At 40.2% G+C, this 22,201-nt stretch overlaps 1 protein-coding gene across 1 annotated transcript in view; it reads right to left on the reverse strand.

The window, feature by feature from the left end:
- The window catches only part of MAN1A2 (mannosidase alpha class 1A member 2), a 155,105-nt gene that overhangs the window by 27,247 nt on the left and 105,657 nt on the right, over positions 1 to 22,201 (reverse strand). The window contains exon 9 of the mRNA XM_075437898.1: positions 4,163 to 4,278. Within this exon, the coding sequence (XP_075294013.1) occupies positions 4,163 to 4,278 (116 nt within the window). The remainder of the gene's footprint in view (positions 1 to 4,162; positions 4,279 to 22,201) is intronic.

A 22,201-nucleotide genomic window follows, 5' to 3' on the forward strand; every position in this document is an offset into this window, starting at 1 on the left:
AAACAGTAATCCAAAAGAGTTGTGTTTCTGAATATGTATGTGTTTCTGTATGGTTTTCTGAATATGTTCTTGACTTGAGACACTGCAGTGCTTGCGACAAATTTCTGCATGGTTGCAGTGATGTGAATCTACACCTCAGCCATGTAGCCAGTTACGATCTGGCAGTCCCCATACGGCCAAGGCGAATGTACTAGCACAAAGCCAATGCAGTGGATTACAGGGAGGAAAGACTCCAGTATCATCAGCGGGGCCCTGCTCCTTACTTGCACTGTGGACTGACCCATCATTTGGATGATGAAATTTCTCTCCACTGTCCTCTATTAAGCCTGTGGGTTCTGAAAGTGATGAAAGAAGCACTGGGCTGCGTTCTTGGTGGGTTGATTTTTTCACTAATACCACCGACAGACCTGAAGTTTGTGCTTATGGTGGGATTCAACAAGAACACAGAAATAACTGACAGAGCAGAAGCTAACAAGTCTGACAGCTGCCAGAGCGGCTGTCTAACAATCATGCAAATTGGTGTTGAGGACTGGTATGATACCGTGGCTTCTGCTGCTGGGCAGCCCAATGTGGTTAACTGTACAAGCCTCATTTGTTCTGAAAGCACTAGCAGAGGGAAGGTTGGATCTGCTGAAAATTCTGCCACTGAAGATGGTACTAACATTTGCAGCATTAGCTCTGCTGATTCAATTATCCTAGACTGTGACAAAACTGACATTATGATGATTACAGGATTTTTTTGACCATATGGTACATAAAAGTTGAGGAGTCCTTTTTAAAGAAAAGCCATTTTTACTATGAGGAGCAAAAAGGCTTGAAAGTGTTTGGATTATTCATTTCTTGGAGGAAAACATTTTTTTTGCCGAATGTTGTGTGGAATTCCCCTTTGAATTTTATCTTCTTGTAATTTCATAATTATTGAGGAGTAAGTGGTTGCAGGGGCACTTCCAGGGGGACAAAACTGCAGTGGTTGGCACCAGGAGAGCCAGCAAAGGCTAAAATTTATATAGTTCTCCATGGGCTACTCCTTCACTCTAGACTTGCTTTTGACCGAAGAACATCATCTAGAAGCAACATGCCCCTCTTCTGAACAGAGAATATATTTTCTGATCTTGAACATCACTGTCTCGTGTAATGGGTAGTTTTAGAAATCTGAAAATCAAGTTCTGTCAGCAACATAATAATTGAGTTCCATCTAAAGAGCTGCAAACGACGCATCCCCAAAAAGAAAATAAATGCGACCCTCTCAAAACACTTCATCATTCAACAACGCACTGCTTGATAACTGTAGAAAAAGGACAACTAATATTTACAGTAATTATCAAGGAACAGCTGGCTGTTGCTGGGAGCACTGCCTAGCAGACAAGAAAATCTTGTGCAGGTTGGGACAGATTTGACATTTGTATCCTGGGGTGGACAGCTGGGGCCACAGAGCACTCCAGTAGGTACTGTGAAGCAGTGGCATCCAGCTGGACCATAAGAGTACACATGCACGAGAGCAGACATGTATACTTCAGCTCCCAAAGAAAAGGCTTAGTTCACATCAACTAGATTAACTGATGGAAGAAGCTTCCTTAGTCTGTGAAATGCCCGAAACAATAGTCTGAGATGTGAAAACAGAATGTTCTCTTTCTGATGTTCATGCTTTCTGTGATATTTATGACTACAAAAAAAGCATTCTTCCAGCTGTTTTGCAGCAGTACTTTCTGTGGTGTGATAATCAAACACACTGCTGAATCCTTCTTTTAGCTATCTAATGCTGTGCGAAAAGAACGAGTGAGGATCCAATTCATGAGCCTAACAGATTAGATTACTCAAGGCAACAGATCAAAAGGAAGCTTCCCTATCTTCTGGTCAATGTGAGAAGGAGAAAAGACACTTTAAACCAGATTAGCTGGGAGGTCCGCATGATGATGCTGAAAGCACAGTTAAGAGGCGCACCCTCACTATTTATCAGCACAAAAAATACTCAGAAAGTTTCATAATTTCAGCTCTTACCACAACAGTGAATCTACATACTAGGACATCGAAATGAAGTGTCCTTTACAGTGGAAGACTGCATTAATGTTATATAGCACACAGAGGTCACCGATACAGAATCTGTTCATGCTCTTGTCATGAAGTATGTGGTAACCTGGGTAAGGCTTCATATGCCATGGACTGGAAATCACGACATCTGAAGAACGGATGCTGTCATCTTTCTTCCTCTTACTGCTTCCAAGGAGTGGGATATCACTGTCTCCTGCAAGACTCGGGAGTGAGGGTATGGTTGTCTGTCTTCCACTCTCTTCCCTGCAGCCAGTTAAAGGAGTGAAGTGTGACTGGACAGATACCTTCTTTTAGACTGGTGGGCGCTGAGAACATTTCCAACTCCGTGCTATGAGTGGGAAGAATGGATTTTACACCCTTCCCCTTCTGCTTGCATAAATTACACAAAGAAATTTTGCTCGAAGTTTTGAAAAACAAAGAATCAGAAGTGTTAGCTAGGGAAGCAGACCTATGGTATGGGCAACAACAAAAAAATGGTAAAGGATTTGGCTCTTAAAAATATTTTGCGATTTTAAGTAAAAATTCAAAATGCAATTACGTAAAACAAATCCTACCAATGATCTGCCAAAAACAAATGCTAAAAATAAACCTTCAGATGAGGAAAAATTGATGGAGCTATACATAGTGATAAAGGAAGTGTCAGTCCTGTAAAATCATTCAGAACAGGTGACAAAATGAGTTTTGCCTAACAATTTTGTTTTAATACAGATAAGCATGAAGTCACACATCGAGGAATCGGGAATGTAAAACACAGTAGCAGTAAAGCAGTAAATCAGAAGGAATATAACCAACTTCAGAGTAAAACCAACTGGCAAGTAGATGACAGTGTGAGGCAAAGATTAAGAGTGTAAACACAGCTCTTGGCTGGATGAAGAGGAGAATATTGTGTAGAAATCAGGCAATGACATATTAGAAGAACCACTACATTCTTGTCTCTATACTGAAGACACTGGAAAGTACTTAGAAAAAAGACAAAGAAATAATTCAAACTGTTTTATATTGTGAGAACAAAGAAGGCAATGCATTTCTCCTTCAGGAGAGAATGCCTATCGTATCTTTGTTAGTAACCAGTTACATGATACAGCTAGCCCTTCAAAACAACGTAGGGAAAGAAAAAGTTCAAGTAGCTGAAAGCCAAATGTAATCAAATTCAGATCAGGAATAAGACATATTACAGCTTCAAAGTAATTTCGGACTAGAACTTCCATTAGGTATCTTTTAAAATGTGAATTCTGGGAACTCCAAGAACATGTGTTTTGCTTTAGGAGACTGACTGCACTAAACCCAAGCTTTAAAAGCTTGTGTTCAAAGAAACAACGGCATGCACAGAGCACGGAACAAGTCAGGCACCAAGCACTTATCCACACCTGGAGAAGACTACACGGTCCCTGCTGCTGTTGGTACCACAGCTAACTTGACTAGAACTAGCTTGGTTACTCTCTACATGTCTTAACTGTAGCACAGGCATGTTGGCGTATGTGACCTTGATGAAAGAAGATGCTGTGTATGGGGAAACTTAAGAAAGTAAAAGCTGGGCAGCATAAAGTTCTGAGCCACGACAAAAAGTCCCCCAACCCAAATCCCACTGGACCACCCTGCAGTACTGCTCTGTTTGGGCAAGCACTACTTGATCTGTGAGAAGGAGCAAGACCATATTGCAAAAGAACTACAGAGCAAGGAATAGGTATGAACTACATTTTACAAGATAAATATGCAATATAACATCTAAGTGCTTTAGTAAATAATTTAAAGAATAAAATAATTCAGGACTTTAACTCCTAGAATGATTCTGAACGTTGGATAAAAACGACTTGGTTGTTCTGCACACATCTTAGGGTTGCTAGATCTTTTTCAAATAAAAGCTTGGGCTTTTACATTCTACCATTTTGGACAAGCTGATTATTTTTAGCACAATAATCTGCATCAGATGTATTCCACAATAATACTTTCTAAACTACTCAGAGTGAAAGCCAGTATTATTCATCACTTGATTTCTTAAAACTTACATAATCAAAACAAGTTCTGCGATTTTTGGGTTTGCTTTTTTTTTTTTACTTATTAAAGATGGTTTTTAAGTTCCACTGTATTGGAAAACTCAGTGAATTATAATCACCTCAATTGCATCGTCGTACATTTTCCTTGCCTCCGTGTCCATCTTGTCTGACATAAGCCAGGCTTTCAATAAATATTCATAAAAACTGTCTCCCAGCCCGCCCACGGATGTGTGATCTGTAGGAGGGAAAGAGGAAAAAAAGAAAGTTGAAGCTGTTACATAATAGCATCCTTAAATTTATTCAAAATATAAACCTATGTTTTTAAGGTCTACCATTGTAGAATTATCAGTATTTTAAGCCTGTTTAGCAGGACAAAGCTGCACTGTATCGCTGTCCCCTCCGAACTTAACTGTGTAGATGTGGAACCTGCTGTATGTGTTCACAATTTGTCATTCTGCACAGGCTATCCCTCATATCAAAAACATAATTTAACCTCTGTTTTTACTTCGTTCCACAGAACCTAACTATTTTGCTGCTAGGGTTTGGGATTTTTGATTTTTTTTAATTACATTAAAAAAGCATACACAAAAAACTGTTAAGATCTCTGTATCCAGGATGCAACTAGGTCATGTGTCTGGCTATAAAGTGCCACGAACTACACAGAATCCAATCTTTCTAGGAGATTTTTATTTCCAGCAGGGTAGTTACTTAACAGACTAATGAATTTCTCAAAGTAAATGTTCTTATTTAAATTCTTTCAGTCAAAAGGGAGGCAAATTGCCTTTGCCATGTACAGCACAAGCCCCGCTCTGTTCTGCCGTGGCTGAGCAGCCGTGCAGAGCCACACCATGTGCTACAGGGCAAGGCTGCTTGACTGTTAGAATCCACCACCACATAAACTGGACTTCCTAACATGCACAGTTCTTTTTTGTCACTTTCTTTTTCCTTGCAGAGGCTGCCTTTCAAAAGTAGTGGCATCACTATTCTGTACTGACAGACCACATGAGTACTACCTACGTTTCTCCTTGGGTGAACTATCATAAATCCCCACAAAAAGCCTACTGATGGTCTGACTCAGTCGTGGAGCTCCCGCTCCAACCACGGTAAGCACTCCCTCAGTATACCTTTCATTCAAAACTCAGTACACTCTATGAGATTTAATAAGGGACTCCAACCACAACAGCACATAACCTTTTCTCTTTCCCAACATTACAGCCCCCGAAACACTGGCACCAGAACAGCCTCAGTCTGCTGAAGCGAGGCAAAGGAAATGTTTAAGACAAACTTTGTCACCATGCCAGAAATTCACTGCCCTAAGCATGGCTGCTACAGTCATGCAAGTTCCCTTTTACCAGGTGGAAAAAAAAGAAAAGATATGATAGTCCCTTCTCCAAAGTACCTCAAAAAAGTGGTATTATTCACAGTCTTTCTAGGATAAAGGTGTAAAAGAGAGGTTGGAGCTCTCCTTCTGTTCCTTCCTCCTCCAAGTACCGTCCTGCCCCAGCATGTCTGCTAGTCTCTGAAGATGTGAGTAGGAGGTTAGAGCTGGTAGATGCTTCTGTCCTAACTCTTCTAGCTGCCTCCTGACTCCTCTGCTACTTACCAATGGATTTCTAAACAAAGAAAGGAGCAAGTGGAAAGCCTGTATCTTTCCCATTTGGTTTCAGGTTATGAATTTGGAGCAAATTAATTCATGCCCTTCTCTTATATCTCAGTATCTCCTAGACAGCCTTTTCACACCCAGGTACTCAGTGATTTAACTACAGACAGTGGGCTTTCGTAAGCTTTCCAGCCCTGAGCTGTAAGACAGCATTCAGGTCACGAGTCACTTTCTTCCACAAATGCAAGGGCTAGAAATTACTCCTTCAATGCACAATTACATTCTCAAGTAGAAACAAGAACTAAGGGTCTGTGGTTTTCAGAAAAAAATAAACAAACCATCCCAAGACTTCAAAGTTCCGACTCGCGTCAGCGCTACTCGAGGATTGTCATTACAAGAGATATGGTTTAAAACTACTTCTGTTAAGCTGCTGCCTCTCCCTCAGCTGAGCTCTGTCACTTTGGGTAGTGCTGCTCCTTTGCCAGATTTCTTTCACAGATGCACTCAGTCCCAACCAGGACAGGGCTGCTGAATACCCCTCAGTAGTGTTAATCTTCTAGCAGCTCCAGCTAGGTTCAAGGAATGAAAGAGCAGGAAAATGAGTGGAAAAGGTTTATTTCCTGAACAGAGAAATCCATGTTCCAGGTGAGTTTCCAAAGGCAATTACCAGAAACACACCCCATTTCACATCTACTTCTTCAGGCAGTCGTCTGAGAACTGCCTTTCTCTCCTGTCAGCAGCTCTTCTCCTCCTCCACATTGCTCCTTTTCTTAGAAGAAAGTACAGGGAACACAGGAACCAGTAGCATCGGGACACACAGGACTCAGAGCCATTCCGAGTCAGCCTTTTTTGCACCTTCTTCATGTGCTCAGAGAACAGAACTGCACAAGCCTCTCAGATACAGATATTCCTCCCACTCAGCAAGTAAGAAGCAAACATGGTAAGGCTGAGGGGCTTCTGAGGGCCTGGCAGCTCCTAGCAGTAGTGTTTCCTTTATTCCCGTTTCACACACCCCACTTCAACTCTGAACTACTAGGAATTTTCAGGGTTCCTCTCTCATTAAACAGTGGGCTCTCCCATTCCCCAGTGGATGCCCTTCACAGATGGACCAGAGGGTAGACCTGTCAGACAGGGCAAACTGAGTCTGTTCTTTCTCTTCAGCAGCAAGAAAGGAGAGATGAAATATTTCTGGTGGTCGCACACAACAAGACATCATGGATAGGTATCTTTCACACATAAGAGAAGCAGTATTTCACAGGAGCTGACTGCACTGAGATACAGCTGCCTTTATTTCCTTGACCTTTTCCATTTGCAAAAAATGGCAGAAAGAGAGTGGGAGTGAAAGGAAGGCCATCGCAGCAGCTGCGCTGAGGTTTGAGCACAGCAAGTCTTCCAACTTCTACAGCTGCATTAAATGCACCCCTGGAAAGATCTGCTTCTGGTCTTCTGCTAGTGTCAGAAGGCATTGCTAAAGCAGAATTTGTTGCATTTTGCGTAAGGGCCATAACTAGAAATGACTTAAAATTGAAATACTTATTGTGAGGACTGCAGAACTTTGACAACTTGCTCTCATCTAGAGTGGAAATGCAAAAGAAGTATTTTTCAAGATTCCTTGGCAAATATGTAGCTGGTGAAAACTGTAGATTTGGCTCATCACACACCATTCTCTCCTACAAACAGAGCTCCCTACCCAAACTTACCATCCGAAGGTCCACAGTGATTATCACTCTCTCCTGCTATTTGAACTACAGCTCCGATGGATTCAGAGATTTAATTCAGCTCAACTCAAAATGTTTTGCTCATAAAAGTGTTTTGCATGTAAAATATTTTGAAGTTTTTCAATCAGTCCTAACCTTGCACGTCGATACAGAATACTAAAAAGAACAACTCGTGATTTGAATAACTGAGTTTACAAAAGTGTCTTGGCACTGGGTACTCTTCAGTAGACAGCTGTGAAGGTATTATGTTTACAATGTTTGTATTTTGCAAATTAAAAATTGATTTAATTTTTCACATATTTGATCTACAGGAACTATTTAACTCACTCTGTCATTTAAAGGTTTTACTGTGAAGAAGTATTTCACCGTGAAATCCTGAAGTAAAACTCTTTACAGATAAAGACAAATATAGCAAAGAGAACAGAAGTATGAGGGCATATCAAATATGGCAGAAGCCACACAGTGATTCTGTTCAATGACATATATACATTTTTAGAACATTCATCCCTTCCAATCAAGACAAATTAAAAATTCTTCTTTCATTTCCCATTTTGTCAAAGGTAGGCCCAGATGACTGGGCAAACATGAAAGATTTAGAGTCAATGATTCTTTGGGAAGTCTTACTTTAAAGACATAGTAGCTGCAGTTGCAAAGAATACTTTAAACTACTGCAGTCAAAAGCAATACAAAAAGCACGGTATTTTTTCTGGTTTCCCACATACTGAAAAGCACATTGCGTCCAAACCTGTCCAAGTCTGTTTGTACGCCTCTTCCTTGCCAGAAAAAGCCAAATAAAATCTTAATAGAAAGACGATGATATTTACAGTTTATAGCAACATTTTTGCTCAGATACTTCAAGAGACTTACATCCTGTTAAATACTGGTATTTATCTTCTTAATAAACAGCACACAATTGAAAAACCCCAATCAATTTCATAGCAATATTTTAATGAGTTTTTAATTTATTGATAAAAGGAGGACTATATTTAGTCAAATATTGTGTCTCAGCTAATACTCCAAAAATCACATCCACGTCTTTCCCACAGACTGAGTGAAGGACCTTCTTTTGAATTCTTGCACCACCATTATCTAATATTTCTAAAACCAAATTGACTCTGAATTATTTCATGAGTATCAGCAATCCATTAGCTCACTGCTGAAGCAGTCTCCGATGATGAAAAACAGGACAATGATTTCACAGCAAACCACAGAAATACGCAGCAGGTCAAAAAGGAGCGTACACGCTCTCTGACTGAAATGACAATGAATCTCATCTGCAGATAGGAGGGAGAGTCTGCGGCTCTCCAATGACTTGTTCTCTGTAAGTGAAATTGTTTCTTTACAAACCTGGGGAGACAAATAAACTTGTTTTTACCGAGCAGCAGGGTTCCTCCTCCTCAATTTCAGCTGGGGCACTGTGACAGATCTGGCTGTTGTTCTTCTCCAGGACTAATTTTTGGGGGATAGTAGTAGATAACTGGGATACTAGGCATTCACATAGCTCATCCTCCTTTCTCGCGCCCAGATCTACCTAAGGGCTGTAAATAACTTCCTCCGCAGCAAGCCACTTTCTAAATGACCAGCAGTGGTTCCCAAGAATACAGTTACAGCAGCAGACTGCAAGTTACAAACATGTGCCACACTTCCTTTTGTTTACAGGGAAAGTTTGGTTCAGTGAGCAATCAAGTATTTTCCACAACAACTGAAAGGCCCCTAATGATAAAATTAATAACAAAACCTGCTCTAATGAAGGTCTACCTGCTCTCTAGAGCAAACTTAGATGTGTAAATTATTTTTAAGCAGATGGCTTTATGTAGTTAGCAGCAGCTTAATGAAGCAAATTAAAAACAGTTCATGATTCGCTAAACCCTCTCTGCTTTGTGCCTTAATTGTTCAATTGTCATTTCTTGGCAATGAGCAGGAATAAAGAAGCCAGACATTGTTTTAAAAGCAGCACATCATGCCAGAACTGATGCTGCAGTCACAGCACCGGAGGGGTCAGGCTTCGTGTTCCCCATGAGCAGATGGGAAGCGAGCCACTGGCCCTTCCTGACCCCAGGACATGTTCTCCAGCTTACGCGTCATTTGCTGCACACGGAGTCAAAAAAATGAAATAAAATGCTGGGCAGAAGCATGTTTAGCACACACAGGCTGCTGTGCTGACAACCGGTGCAGTAAGGTAACATTCTGCAGTACATAAGCACAAGCAGGAGATGAGGATCAACTACGTCAATAGTACTTTTAATTAATGAATTTGCAACTATAACACTGATTCAATATTTTTAAGCACAGACAGCTAGAGAACAACCAAGGAAAGAATTAGAAACCTGGCAACATGTAAAGGAAACTCAAGTCTTAGTACTGGAATTGTTAGTTATGACTCTGCAGTAAAGGAAAACAAACTTAAACCTGTCTACAGTGCTACACCCAATCAACTGGAAACAGCAAGATGAACAAACTACTGATTCATTTCAACCAAAAGATGAATAGTACAGAACCACTCCATAAGAAAAGAACAAGTAGTAAAAAGGGAGGCTGATTTTCCTTAAGGAGCACAAATGCTACATCTTTGACAAAGTGCTATTATAATATGCCAGGAAAGGAGTTCAAGAGTGAAATATATAAATAACTGGGAGGGAGTAGTGAAGTAATTAAGCTAATATTAACTTTCATTAAGAAATCCACACACCTCCTCCCCATCAGTTGTTCTGGGTACCAACTGGCTTTACACTGCAAGAGCCCTCTTTCTCTGTGTAGCAAACTTACAGAATTGCTTTTCTGTTTGTCTTCAGAGTGGCTCTGATTGAATTTCAGTTCAATCTTTACTTCATATAGTTGGGCTTAGTGCCCTTTAGCTGCTCTATATAGGTGCAAGGTCCCTTTCTAATCCTTTAATCCAGAAAGCCGAGGCCCTGGAAATTGCAGCTGCTGCAATCCACAGTGGAAATTCAACCTAAGGATGCCATAAGCCATAGTGGATGGCTTAAAAGTGCAAACACTTGAAACTTAACTGCAGCAGAGGCATCCCCCATAAAAGGAGATGGAGGTGCAATGTTTAGTCACCTATCAATCATTTATCACTAAGGAACATGTTACCATGAGAATTTTTCTGAAAACATGCAGGTTGTCACATAACAGAACTACATTCAAAGAACAGTTAAGGTTGCAAAGCCAAGCATTTGTAAGTTAGGAGGTAGCTGAACAGACATTGCTTCCAGTTCCACTGCCTGCTGCCACAACAGATTCCAGCAACATGAAAAACCCAGCTCAGCTCCTCCCAACCTGGGGACGCGTGATCACGCCTGCTCAGCACACACAACTCTAGAGAATGTAGCAGCTGAACTCTAAGTACTCCATATGGAGAAATTAGACGTGAATATTTTTCAAAGGCTTGAAAAAATATGGATTGTTTTCTCCTCAAGCAGTCCTGAAACAAATAATTCCTGCGGTATTTCATATCCAAAACATGATGGCTCTTGAGTTTCTTAATGGTACACTTAGAAAAAACAAACTTTAATCTGGGTAGAATCACACTCCACCTCTAGCTTTATTTAGAAATGGCTGAAGCATTTTTGCCAAAGCTGTTCAAAAAAAACCCCTAACCAAAACGGCCTGAGGCAGACAGAATATTCCAGTTGGAAGAGGTGACGTTTGGCAGCTACAAGAAACTGAAAACACAATCATTTAATGGAAAGTGTTGAGCAATCTTAACTGTGAGTGCTACCAGCTTCTTGTACCACAAAATTAAGCAAAATAGCTCCTTAGAACTGTAGTGATTATCAGACTAAAGGTTAAAATTCTCAAACTTGCACAATTCAAGCGTGCACAAAGACAACAGAAATACTGTGAAACAGACAGGGAAGTACAACTAGCCCAACTAATACATATATTTAGGTAACTCAAGTTGTTAGAACCAAAAAAGAGTCTTCAAACTGAAGGCAGTTTATGATTCTGTAATGTCAAAGGAGTATCGCAACTTCGTATCTTAAAATAGGCTCTCCCTTTCACACTCAGGAACTCACAGCTGGAACAAGTATTTTCCTTTTTGTATTCAAACTTCCCCGAAACTTCAAAACATTCCAGCCATTATTTATAATTCTGGAAAGATTTAGGTCATCTCTCAGAAGACATGTTCACGAATTAAAGACTAATCAACTAAATCTGTCAAGTCCATGTGTGAAAATTTAAAACATATTAGACCTTCACGTCAGTGCTTTTACTGAAAAGTGGCCTTTTACCACCTAAAATTGTCTTTTCCAGATTATTGCACCCACCAACAGACACACCCGAATGAAGCACACCTACCTCTCTGCCAAGTTTGGAGCCAGTGTAAATCCTGCCTGCGCTGGCAGCTTTAACTAAGCTGCTGGAATTCACAGTGGATTGATAGGAAGTCAGGTACTTGTTTATCTCCGATTACTTTTTTAACCTGACAAGGTGGCTGTGAAAAAAACAGCTAAAGAGTGGTTTAACACCTTCTGCTACAACTAATATTGCTGTAGGTACGTGCTCAGAACCCAAAGAGTCCCTTTTGAATAAGAGTTTCTACATAGGGGGATTGACAAGCTCTTAACGTTATTACAGCTTTTAGTTTATTCACCTTAGCCTTCCTATAAGACCTCAACTCTCCTCTTATAGACTAAAAACAAGAAAATGGGAGAGAGAAAACCTTCATTAGATTAAATCTAGCCCAACATCCATCTATGTTAAGGCAACGACGAGATTCTACAGGAGCTCAAACTTTAAAAACTCACAGAGCATGTGTCAAAGGATACCTTTTTAGTCCCCAATCATTTTAAGTTAGCTGCGCTCAAAGCCAACAATTTAAACTCTCAAGAATACCAGGTGGTACCCTAAGACATGCTGAACTTACAGTCAGGAAAATAAATGTTAAAGCTGTTGTGGGACAGATTTCAAATTCTAAATATTGATGCACTCCCCACCAAGACCATGCTCTAAAAGTACAGTTTGGTGGTACAGCAACATAAAATATTCATCTCTTTCCACAGCAATGTGTGTAAGCACTTTCAAAACCCAGTTACGCTATACCCAAATCCTATCTTTAGGAATTATTTATAGACTCTCTCTCTCAAATGCATCATTCATATCCATGTTTAACCTTCCAGTAACACTAGAATCTTCGACACACTAAACTAAGCTTTTATTTGTTTAGCTTTTTCAGCATCTTGCTCAACAGACCAGCAAAATGTCTTAACCTTGTAGACTTATAAAAGCATATTCCCTGTAACGCACAGCTCTGCTGTATTTCATTTAAACAAAGTTTTAACAGATTACCTTGCTCTTGGCTTCTAATGAGTAATCAAATTTGAATGCAGCCTTTTCTTGGAACACAGTTAATTACATTTGTACATGGTTGTAAAGCAAAAAGGCAAGAGAAATTCCTCATCACGAGGTTACACAGAATATTTTATATTCAAAACACATGCATGTTCCTAAATACAGAGCAAGACAGAATATTGTGGAGACAACATCTGCCAACATAGCAAAGAAAACTAAACAGCAGAGAACCATCCCCACCTCCTCTTCTGCAACTCATACACGTATGCCTAACTGCTGGAAATCTAGAAATCAATGCCTTACTGCTGGAAGTTTAGAAATCACGTTGTATTTTCATTTGTTCATTATGTACTCAGCCAAAAGCAGATTAGAAATAAAAACCCTCACCACAATAAATGCCTGCAGCAACCCCCAAACTAACCACCACATGCTCCAGCTCTATAACTGACATTCCAACCACAAATCAAAAAAGAAAACTACTTGCTAAATAAAATAAATGTGCAAAGATGAAGTCAGGATGGGAACTACTTCTACAACTATTTTCACAAGAAATAAAATTAATTATTGTAGCCCTGCACCATTTCCATCCACGAGAGAGAAAAACTTTTCCTTAAGCCAAAGCAGAACCCGCCCCCCACCCAACAATTAAAGCATTAGACACTATTACCCACAAGTCCCAATGGAAGGTAATTATCTGAAAAGTTTTGGAAAACACTTTTTGGAAAATACAGGCCTACTTGACAATTCCCTTCACTTCCTTTTAGGTTATGGATGTTTTGCCAGGACTTGACATTATATTTCACACTGTGATTTTTCGGAGCTTTTGGCAGTGCTGGTTTCTTAGTGTTGCCTATAACATGCAGGGATATCGACAAATATAATTTAAGAGACTAATTCTGCTAAACAAGGCATCGAGTAAATAAACAAACAATGTGAGGGTGGGGGTGAGAAAATGCAAAGTACTTTCATAGTTAAAGGAAAACACACGCAGCTTCAGCTGGCAAAGACAGGAGTTTTCCAACACTAGCACCTTTCTCGCTACCCATAACTAGAGTGTCAACCTGTTAATTTACACTACAACTATATTTTTATCTGAAATCTTCATCTGCAATATTTTTTTAATCTTGTGAAAGACCACTTCATTCTTCAATATTATTCACCTCACCTTGCAATTTGCAGGGGTTTTAATCTTACGGAGGTGAATGTAAAGACTAAGAGAAAGCGTTTCTTGCTTAATTTTAACAGTGAAAGTCCTGATAACAGACATTCAAATAGTGATTTATTTATCAATCTCTGCAGCACCTTTGAAAGATTGCATTCAAGAGAGCCCCTTTTCCTATATATTAGATAGAGCTCACAGTGCCAGGACAGTATCCTGCAGCTGACATACTGATTATTCCCAGTATTAGCATTCCGATGCATGGGGATACGCAGAATGTGAGAGCACCTTCTTCACCAAGTTATCTGGGCAAGGACTATTCAGTATAAAAGAAATAACAAATGACAAGGAAATTGGTAAATTAAACACACAGACATTAATGAGCAGGTGGTAACAGACAATAACACAGATTAGAACTCTTCAGCTACTGATTGATGGGCCATTAAAGGAACTACTCAGCCACAGCCTCCAGAGCCAACCTGAATTTCGTCACTGATAAGAAGGAGGAAATATGATTGTCACGAGCATTATGAGGCATTTGAGGGGACTTGCAGGACTGCACAAAATCTATTTATGGGACAGTAGAAAGGGCCTGTGGCTTTAGATAAACCTTACTATGGGCTATTCAGGGCCAAAGGGAGGGAAAGGGAAGGATCAGGGCAGACTGCAGAGGAACAAGCAAGGGAAGAATGGAGGAGAGGTGAGTTAAAAGGGCCTGGTCGCATGTAAACAGGCTGCCGATCAACACGCTTGTCTGTCTGAGCCCTGCACCCTACCAGCACAGTCTGCCCTAGCTTCTTATTAAATCCTTTATTTTTTTGCACGTAATCCCACTCCCTATTCTATGTGTGAGCACTGCACAGTGTAAACATCAGCAGCTGAAGAAGAGGCCATGGATTGCAAAGCCTGCAGGTCTAGGTGTCAGCATTTGGAGAGATTGGCATGCACGAGAGGTCTGGGTGCCAGTAACTGGAGGGACTGGGATGCATGTTGCAAGGTCAGAGTGCCAGCAACGTGAGAAAGGGGCTGCAGGTCACAGGGGCCAGTAGGTCCAGGTGGCACTGGCTGGAGAAAAGACAGCAGGTCACAGGGCCCTAGGTCTGTGTGTCAGCAACTGTAAAGACCCACGTATGCTTGTTCTTCCCAGTGAGTTTAATCCTAGGTGCATGTGTGTATGTGGAAGTCGTCAGCAAGCTTCAAGCTGGACAAGCTGGTGAGTAGAAGGAGACATGCATGTGAAAAGCCCAAGCTCTGAGCCGATGGCTGCATAAGGGTTCCAGGGTTCGAGCACGGCTATTATGCTGACTGAGAGCCTTTGCTAATATCTGAAGAATCCGTGAGTGTGAGGGTGCTTGCGAAGAGTGTGCGAACGCGTGCATCTATCTGGCAGTGAACACCAGGAAGAGGAGCAAGACCTGGCTCACTATACTTATGTTTTAGGTGAGCTGTGGCAGCACTACATGTGGGTGCAACAAAGGCAGTGCTGTTGGTGCCAGTCTGCGTGGGTGGCTGTGTTAGAGTCCTCTTAGTGCACCTCTCTAGGATACATCCTCAGACTTGCTACTGGCCAAACCTGCAAATGGGCACAGCAGCAGCCACATCCATCGGACTGGGATGGACAGACCTGTGCCTGGCTAGGCTTCCATAGCTGGGAAGGAGGAATCCCCAGGTCTTAGAGTCCACTGGGTGCAGTGGTTTTCTTAGAATCTTTAACAAAGTGCATTACAAACATTTAGATCACATTTATTTTCAATTTTCCTTTAAATGCTGACAAATAAATATAGACAGATGGTGCTATGTACTCAATAGTGTCATATCACAAATAAAAATAGATAGTGTGTGCTACTCATGGTTTGTCTATTACCTGAAAGAGTTTAAATGAAGCAGTTCTGTTTATTACCTAGCTCAGCCCAAGAGCATTAGCCTAAAACCAGCTGTACAGGCAGGCATAAAAACTTAGGAATGTTCACCCAGTATTCGCACTGATTTAACGAATGTAATCTAAAATTGCTTTTCTTGCTTTTCCTACACCTGAAAATGACACCATTTTAACGGAAGTGTAAATATAATCCAGATAAATTAAATCCACAGAAGCCTTCTTTAAATAGTATTTTAAAATTAAAAGTACTTGGTTTGGTTTAAATTAAGTATTTATTATTGAAAAATCAAAGACCACCTGAAAAAACTGAAATATGCACATCCACAAAGGCATTTGCTTTGGTTTATTTAAAGGCCAGCCTACAGCACAAACAACTGGGAAACAGAGGATCGAAATTCCTCCCATTCAGCCACCTTAAGTTGTGCCTCTACTTACTCTGTAGCAGCAGATGCAGGGAACTGCGAGAAAGTGGGAACATCACCAAAAGGTGCTAAGGCAGTGCGTGTAACAAGGCAGGCTAAATACCTGAGTGAGTTCTCCTCTTTGTCTCTAGAGGATAGTCATCACTTTGTACGTGAAAGACAGCATTTAAATTCAGTGCATTAAATACACACACGTGGACCAATATCACATTGTCAGTGAGTCCTTGTAAACAGGCTGACAGAGTGCCCCTCACCAGGCTTTTAAGTTAGTCTGCTTGCTAATCTGACTAAAGGGGCTTGCTTTCGGTAAGGAGACACGAACAAAGCAGTGCAGAGCAGACTGCAGTCTGAATGTTCACCACATCAGCATTCCACGATGGCAATTTCAGCACCTGCTATTACATCCCTAATAGCGGTGCTCAGGTCATGCACCATAAATTCACATACTGGCTTACTTCACAGTAACTTGTTAATGGGCTCACGTATCACTGAGGGGTAATAAACACAGAAGGCTAACATAGAATAGATATTTCTGGTTATTTTCTTGCATGTGGAAGCCATAAATAGTCTAAAAACGAATTTTAGTTAAACTGACACAACTTTTTTAAGTAACCAACCCAGATAACGCTACAGGTAGCCGCGTTGCAGGAAGTGAGATGTGAAGCCCGAGCAATCTGAGTTCCCCTCCAGTAACGCTATTACTTGCACGAGATGTTGGAACCAGATGAAATGCAGTAATTTGCTCGTAATATTGAAAAGAAGAATGCCCAGTTTACAGAAATGTGCAAACATGAGTGGCATGTCCTGACTTGCCTATAACATGCAGATTGTCATTTTCTTTGTTATTGCTGTTCTAGTCTATATTCTCATCTAACCTGTTTGCAAATGCAAACTAGAATTACATTTTCTCAACATATTTTCATTATTTAAAAATAATTTTTCTCCAGTACAAATTATTTTCCATAATTCTGAAATCTCTTGCTTTTAATCAAAATGCTACTCATTATATTTGCTTAGCAGGCTTCTCTAGAAAGCACTGTCAGTGTTTTTGAAAATATTCTAAATTCAAAGTTCTCAATTACAGAACTTACACCAAACCAACCACTCTCCAACTGAAATGAAAAGCTAACAGAAGTTAACCGTCGGTTAATGTGCAAGGTTAGAATATGCTTCTTGCCAGCTATTTTCCTTTCAGTCTTACAGGAACTGAAACCCCGAGGCAGAAGTATTGTAAATCACTTGTTCCTACTGGACCATCACCTTAGTCCGTAAATAAAAATTGAATCTGTCAATATTCCTGTGGGCATTATAGCTCTGCCTTCTAGCAAAAGCCTCAGTGAGTTGACAAACCCTGAGCTGAACCTATTAAAAAGCTGTCTGTCTCATGCTGTAATAATACCTGCACATTACAAGCTTTAACACAAATATTTAGCCTACACATTACATCATTTTCCTCCTCCAGGGTACAACAAACTCAGTTCCTGCTACACAGCAGTAAGGGTCCAGTCATGTGCAGCTATACTATGAAGCATTTCCACTGGAAAGCATGGAGATTTAGCAGTGACCAGTAAGCCATTCACTTGACAGTTTTTAGGACTGGTTTTTACAGCATTTGAATGGAAAGAAATGATGGGATGGAACGGTAGTCCCTGCGCAACCCTGTCTGCTGCAGCTCCCGACTCTGGCTGCTGCTGCTGCTTCACGAGGCAGGCAGAACAAGAAAGAAGGTAATCTGCCACCAGAACCCTTCTTCAAATGCTACCTCAAATGCATTAAATGCATATAGAAATTTCTGTTCATAAAAATGTAAACAATACAAAGACTTAGCTATAGATTAATGTGACAGTAGATGATTACTTATCTCTCCAACTTGTTAAGAACCTGGAAGCAATGGTCACATCCTTCTCGATGAAACCATAATTACCAATTGCCTGGTAAGTTACTTCACTGATCATACCTTTTTAGATTTATGTAACAGAAACATTGACTTGTTTGAATAAAAACATGTGTCTCCGTGAGCACCAGCAGAATGAAGGAGTGAAAAGGATGGTCTGTACGTCCAACAGCACTGTTCCCAGAACATCACTCCCCAGCAGTGAAACTGCAGAACATGCTGTATATATCAAGACCCAAAGGCCTGCACTCTGATAAATCAAGCCACAGCAGAAGTGACAAATCAGCAGAAGACCCTGCATCCCAACATCAGCATGGCAACAAGGTTGCAGCACATCACATACACCATTCTCCTTCCTCCTGCCCAAGAAGAGAACAGACCATAGGCATATATTTTACACTTACATTTAAATGAGGAAAAACAGACAAGACACAGCAATGTGGCCCACCATCCATGGAGGCTAAAGACAGAAATATTCTGAGGCATAGACAAACCCGGTAACAACTGCTGATCTAAGATCAGCCTAAAAGATCTGCCCAAAAACTAGCTCATCACCGTCGTTTAAGAACCCTAGATATGCAAAGAGGACTGGATAGCCAGTGTCCCTTTTTCTTTGAGTCTAGACAACTTGGACATGTCTTGGTACCTGTGAGTATGAGTGAACTAAACTTATGAAAAAATGAGAGCAAATAAAAATCGCCTGGCTTAATGACTCTGTAAACAGATAAATATCACCCTCCCCTTCCATAAGGCCCAGCACTGAATTTTATCACTCTAATTTCCCACACCAGCAGCTGAGATAAAAACTTCATATTCGTGAATTATATCCAGTTCATACAAGGTTCTGATGGACAAATGACATTGAGATTCTGCAAAATATGATTTAAAGAAAAGAAATGCAGTATGTTGTGAGACCTATATGCTAAGAAGTAATTTCTATGGCAGCATAAATTACTCCACAGATCTCTGGAGCAAAAAGGAAAAAGGAAGAAAAGTTTTCTTCAAAGGCACGTTAGTTGCTCACACTAGCATTTAGTACTTGGAATTGCAATTTAAAGTAGATGCAATCCTTGTGGGGTTTTTTATGTGCCTAGGCTCCTTGTGCAACAACATCTAAGAAAGTATCAAAATACAGTATCAAGGTAGAAGCTAACAAGAATTTTCCACAAAATTTTTCTTGCAAGTATAGATACATCCAGCTTACAGTCCTATGGAGCCACAAAGCCACTGAAAATGTTTGAGGCTTCTCATTTCTTCCACAAATCTGTCCTGCAGTAGGAACTAAGTAATTAAGTTTATCTGTCAGTTGGTTAGAACAAAATTAAACAGAAAATCAACACAGAAATGTATATTTTTTTCTTCTATTCAAATACTCTAACTTTTTTCTTTAAAAAAATAAATTAAAAGGTAAAGACAAAACAAATACTGAGAAAACTTGACCTAAATGAATTCTTCCATTATATATTTTGTTTGTTAGTCTCTAGATAATCAACTCGTAGTAGTAACATTAATTAGTCTCACTGCTTTGTGCACATCACTTATTTCTATTACTTTGAATAAAGGTACCCACCACTAGAATACATCCACTGCTGGAATGCCGGGTATAAAAATAGAAAATAAACGCACCACCAGAATGCTGCTATATTGCAGCTAAACCCTGTATTTCTTCAACAGTGTATTTATGTATGTAGTTATGTAATTTATATTACCTATTTCACACCACTCATGACTTAGTTTGAACACTGTACAGATTAACAGAAAACCTAACTAGAATTGAGCCAAAAAAGTCTGAGGAGGGAAAAAAATGCTAAAAGGAAGGGGAAAAAAAGGAAAACAAAAGGTCAGAGCCAAGAGTTACATGTATCTAGACAAATAAGAGAGTTCTGAAGTAATTGTCAGAAACTACCTGCAGAAAGTACTTTGTACAAGATAAGATGTATCAAACTAAAGGTCGCAGCAAAGACGAAAAGGGCAGCTTTCCCAGAAGCTGAAAGAAGAAAAGTTATGCTTTGGTACTCTTTCCACCGTCTCAGTCTTTCCAGGACTAAAGGATGTAACAACACAAACAGAATGCTCTTTGAATACCTTCTGAGGAGAAGATAAAAGCCTTGCCTGCCCTTAATACCACCAATGTGACTCAAGTTAGTAACAGTATGGTTACTCTGCCCTAGTGAGGCCCCATTTGGAGTACTCTGTCCAGTTCTGGGCTTCAAGAAAGATGAGGAGCTACTGGAGAGAGTCCAGCAGAAGGCTGCAAACATGATTAGGGGACTAGAGCATCTCTCCTATGAGGAAAGGCTGAGGGAGCTGGGCTTGTTTAGCCTGAAGAAGAGAAGGCTGAGAGGGGACCTTATAAATGCCTATAAATATCTTAAGGGTGGGTGTCAGGAGGATGGGGCCAGACTCTTTTCAGTGGTGCCCAGCAACAGAACCAGGCGCAAGGGGCACAAACTGAAGGAGAGTAAGTTCCACCTGAACATGAGGAAGAACTTCTTCCCTCTGAGGGTGACGGAGCACTGGAACAGGCTGCCCAGGGAGGTTGTGGATTCTCTTTCTCTGGAGATATTCAAGACCCACCCGGACAAGGTCCTGTGCAGCCTGCTGTAGGTGACCCTGCTTCGGCAGGAGGGTTGGACTAGATGACCCACAGAGGTCCCTTCCAATCACTAACATTCTGTGATTCTGTGACATGAGTCCTCTAGTTAACTGAGATGTAGGGCGTGAAGGCATCACCCTTACTTAACTGACTTGTGATGCAGAATACAATCTCTGCAGGAGATCAGAAGAAAAATTCCTGCATAAGCCTCAGCTATTCCAGCTCATATGTCCAATGTTCCAGTGCATGTGCACCTTTACTATAACTTCTTAAATTTCTGCAAATACATTCACTGAAGAGTGATCTACCAGGGATACAATGAAGACAGTTTCTCATTGTTCCATCCTGGTTTATGGAAGGAAAAACAGAATTATGAATTCTTGCTATCTTTTCCCCATAAAATATTTCAAGATAGGTTTAGAAATGCTTGTTGCATTGGGCAAATCTTAGAAACACTACCAGAACATCTGTATCTGCATTTGGAAGCTTATTCGCTCAAAAAAAAAAAAAAAAATCAAAACCCAATGCCAAGTTCCAGGAAATAAGTTTGTTGCTAATGAGCAACACAGAAAAATTAAAGGCTCTATAAAGCTGTATTTTTTATCCTAAGAACTTAAGTCTCAGCCCGTAATATTATAGTCCTAAATGCATTATCTTTCAAAATTAATTTAAATAGCATGTTTGAGCTCCAAACTTCCGCAAAGTTGAAATTTTCACTGTATGTTTATTCTCAGTGACCAGGATTATTTTCTTCCCAAGCACTGCTAATTTTAAGCATTATTATTAAAACTGACAAAAAGCCCTTGAAGAATCCTGATGATATGCCACATTACACTACTTCTACTAAAACGAGCAGGAGCATTTGGTTAGGAATAGAAAAAAGCAATAGAAAAAATTCTTTCAGAACAACAATGCAAAATTGTCTTTTGAATAAATCCTGGGTGAACACTGGTATTTGCTCACTTTCTTTTTTTCTGAATGCATCGCTAAACCCAAATTTGTCTGAACAATTTATCTCATCAATCCATATGTCAGTCTCAGAAGGTGTCACTATTCACTTAAAGATATTATGGTCTTTGGAGAGAATTTTAGCCTTAATGATCAGATTAGACAACTCTTTTCACAGTCACTGCAATGACAGCTGCATTCATTTCCCTCATATACCAGACTAAGTCAGAAGCAAATTCTCAATTTGCCAGCCAGAACATGTTCCACTGGATATTTACAGCTAACCACTGAAATCCCCGAACCCTGTCAATGATGTCAAACAGGACAAAACCAGATCATCTTTCTTGTTTCTCCTAAATAAACTTGATTCACAAAAGAAATAGGAACAGAAACCTTGAAGAAAAAGAGATCTCTTTTATCACACCCACTATGAAAGCACTAAACCACTCAGCTTCCCTTGGAAGAACCACTTCAAGGAAAGGAATCATGTTTGTGTCTTTGTGTTTTATCTCTCCACTTACGTTGTCAGCAACAGAACCAACTTATTCTTTTCATTCCAAAGTCCCCCTTTTTAAATTTGATTTAAATGAGTGACACATTGATAATAGCAGGATCTATAATGAGGTTCATCGTGCCATTTCACA

Source organism: Opisthocomus hoazin, chromosome 1, assembly GCF_030867145.1.
Source record: "Opisthocomus hoazin isolate bOpiHoa1 chromosome 1, bOpiHoa1.hap1, whole genome shotgun sequence".
NCBI classification, from domain to species: Eukaryota; Metazoa; Chordata; class Aves; order Opisthocomiformes; family Opisthocomidae; genus Opisthocomus; species Opisthocomus hoazin.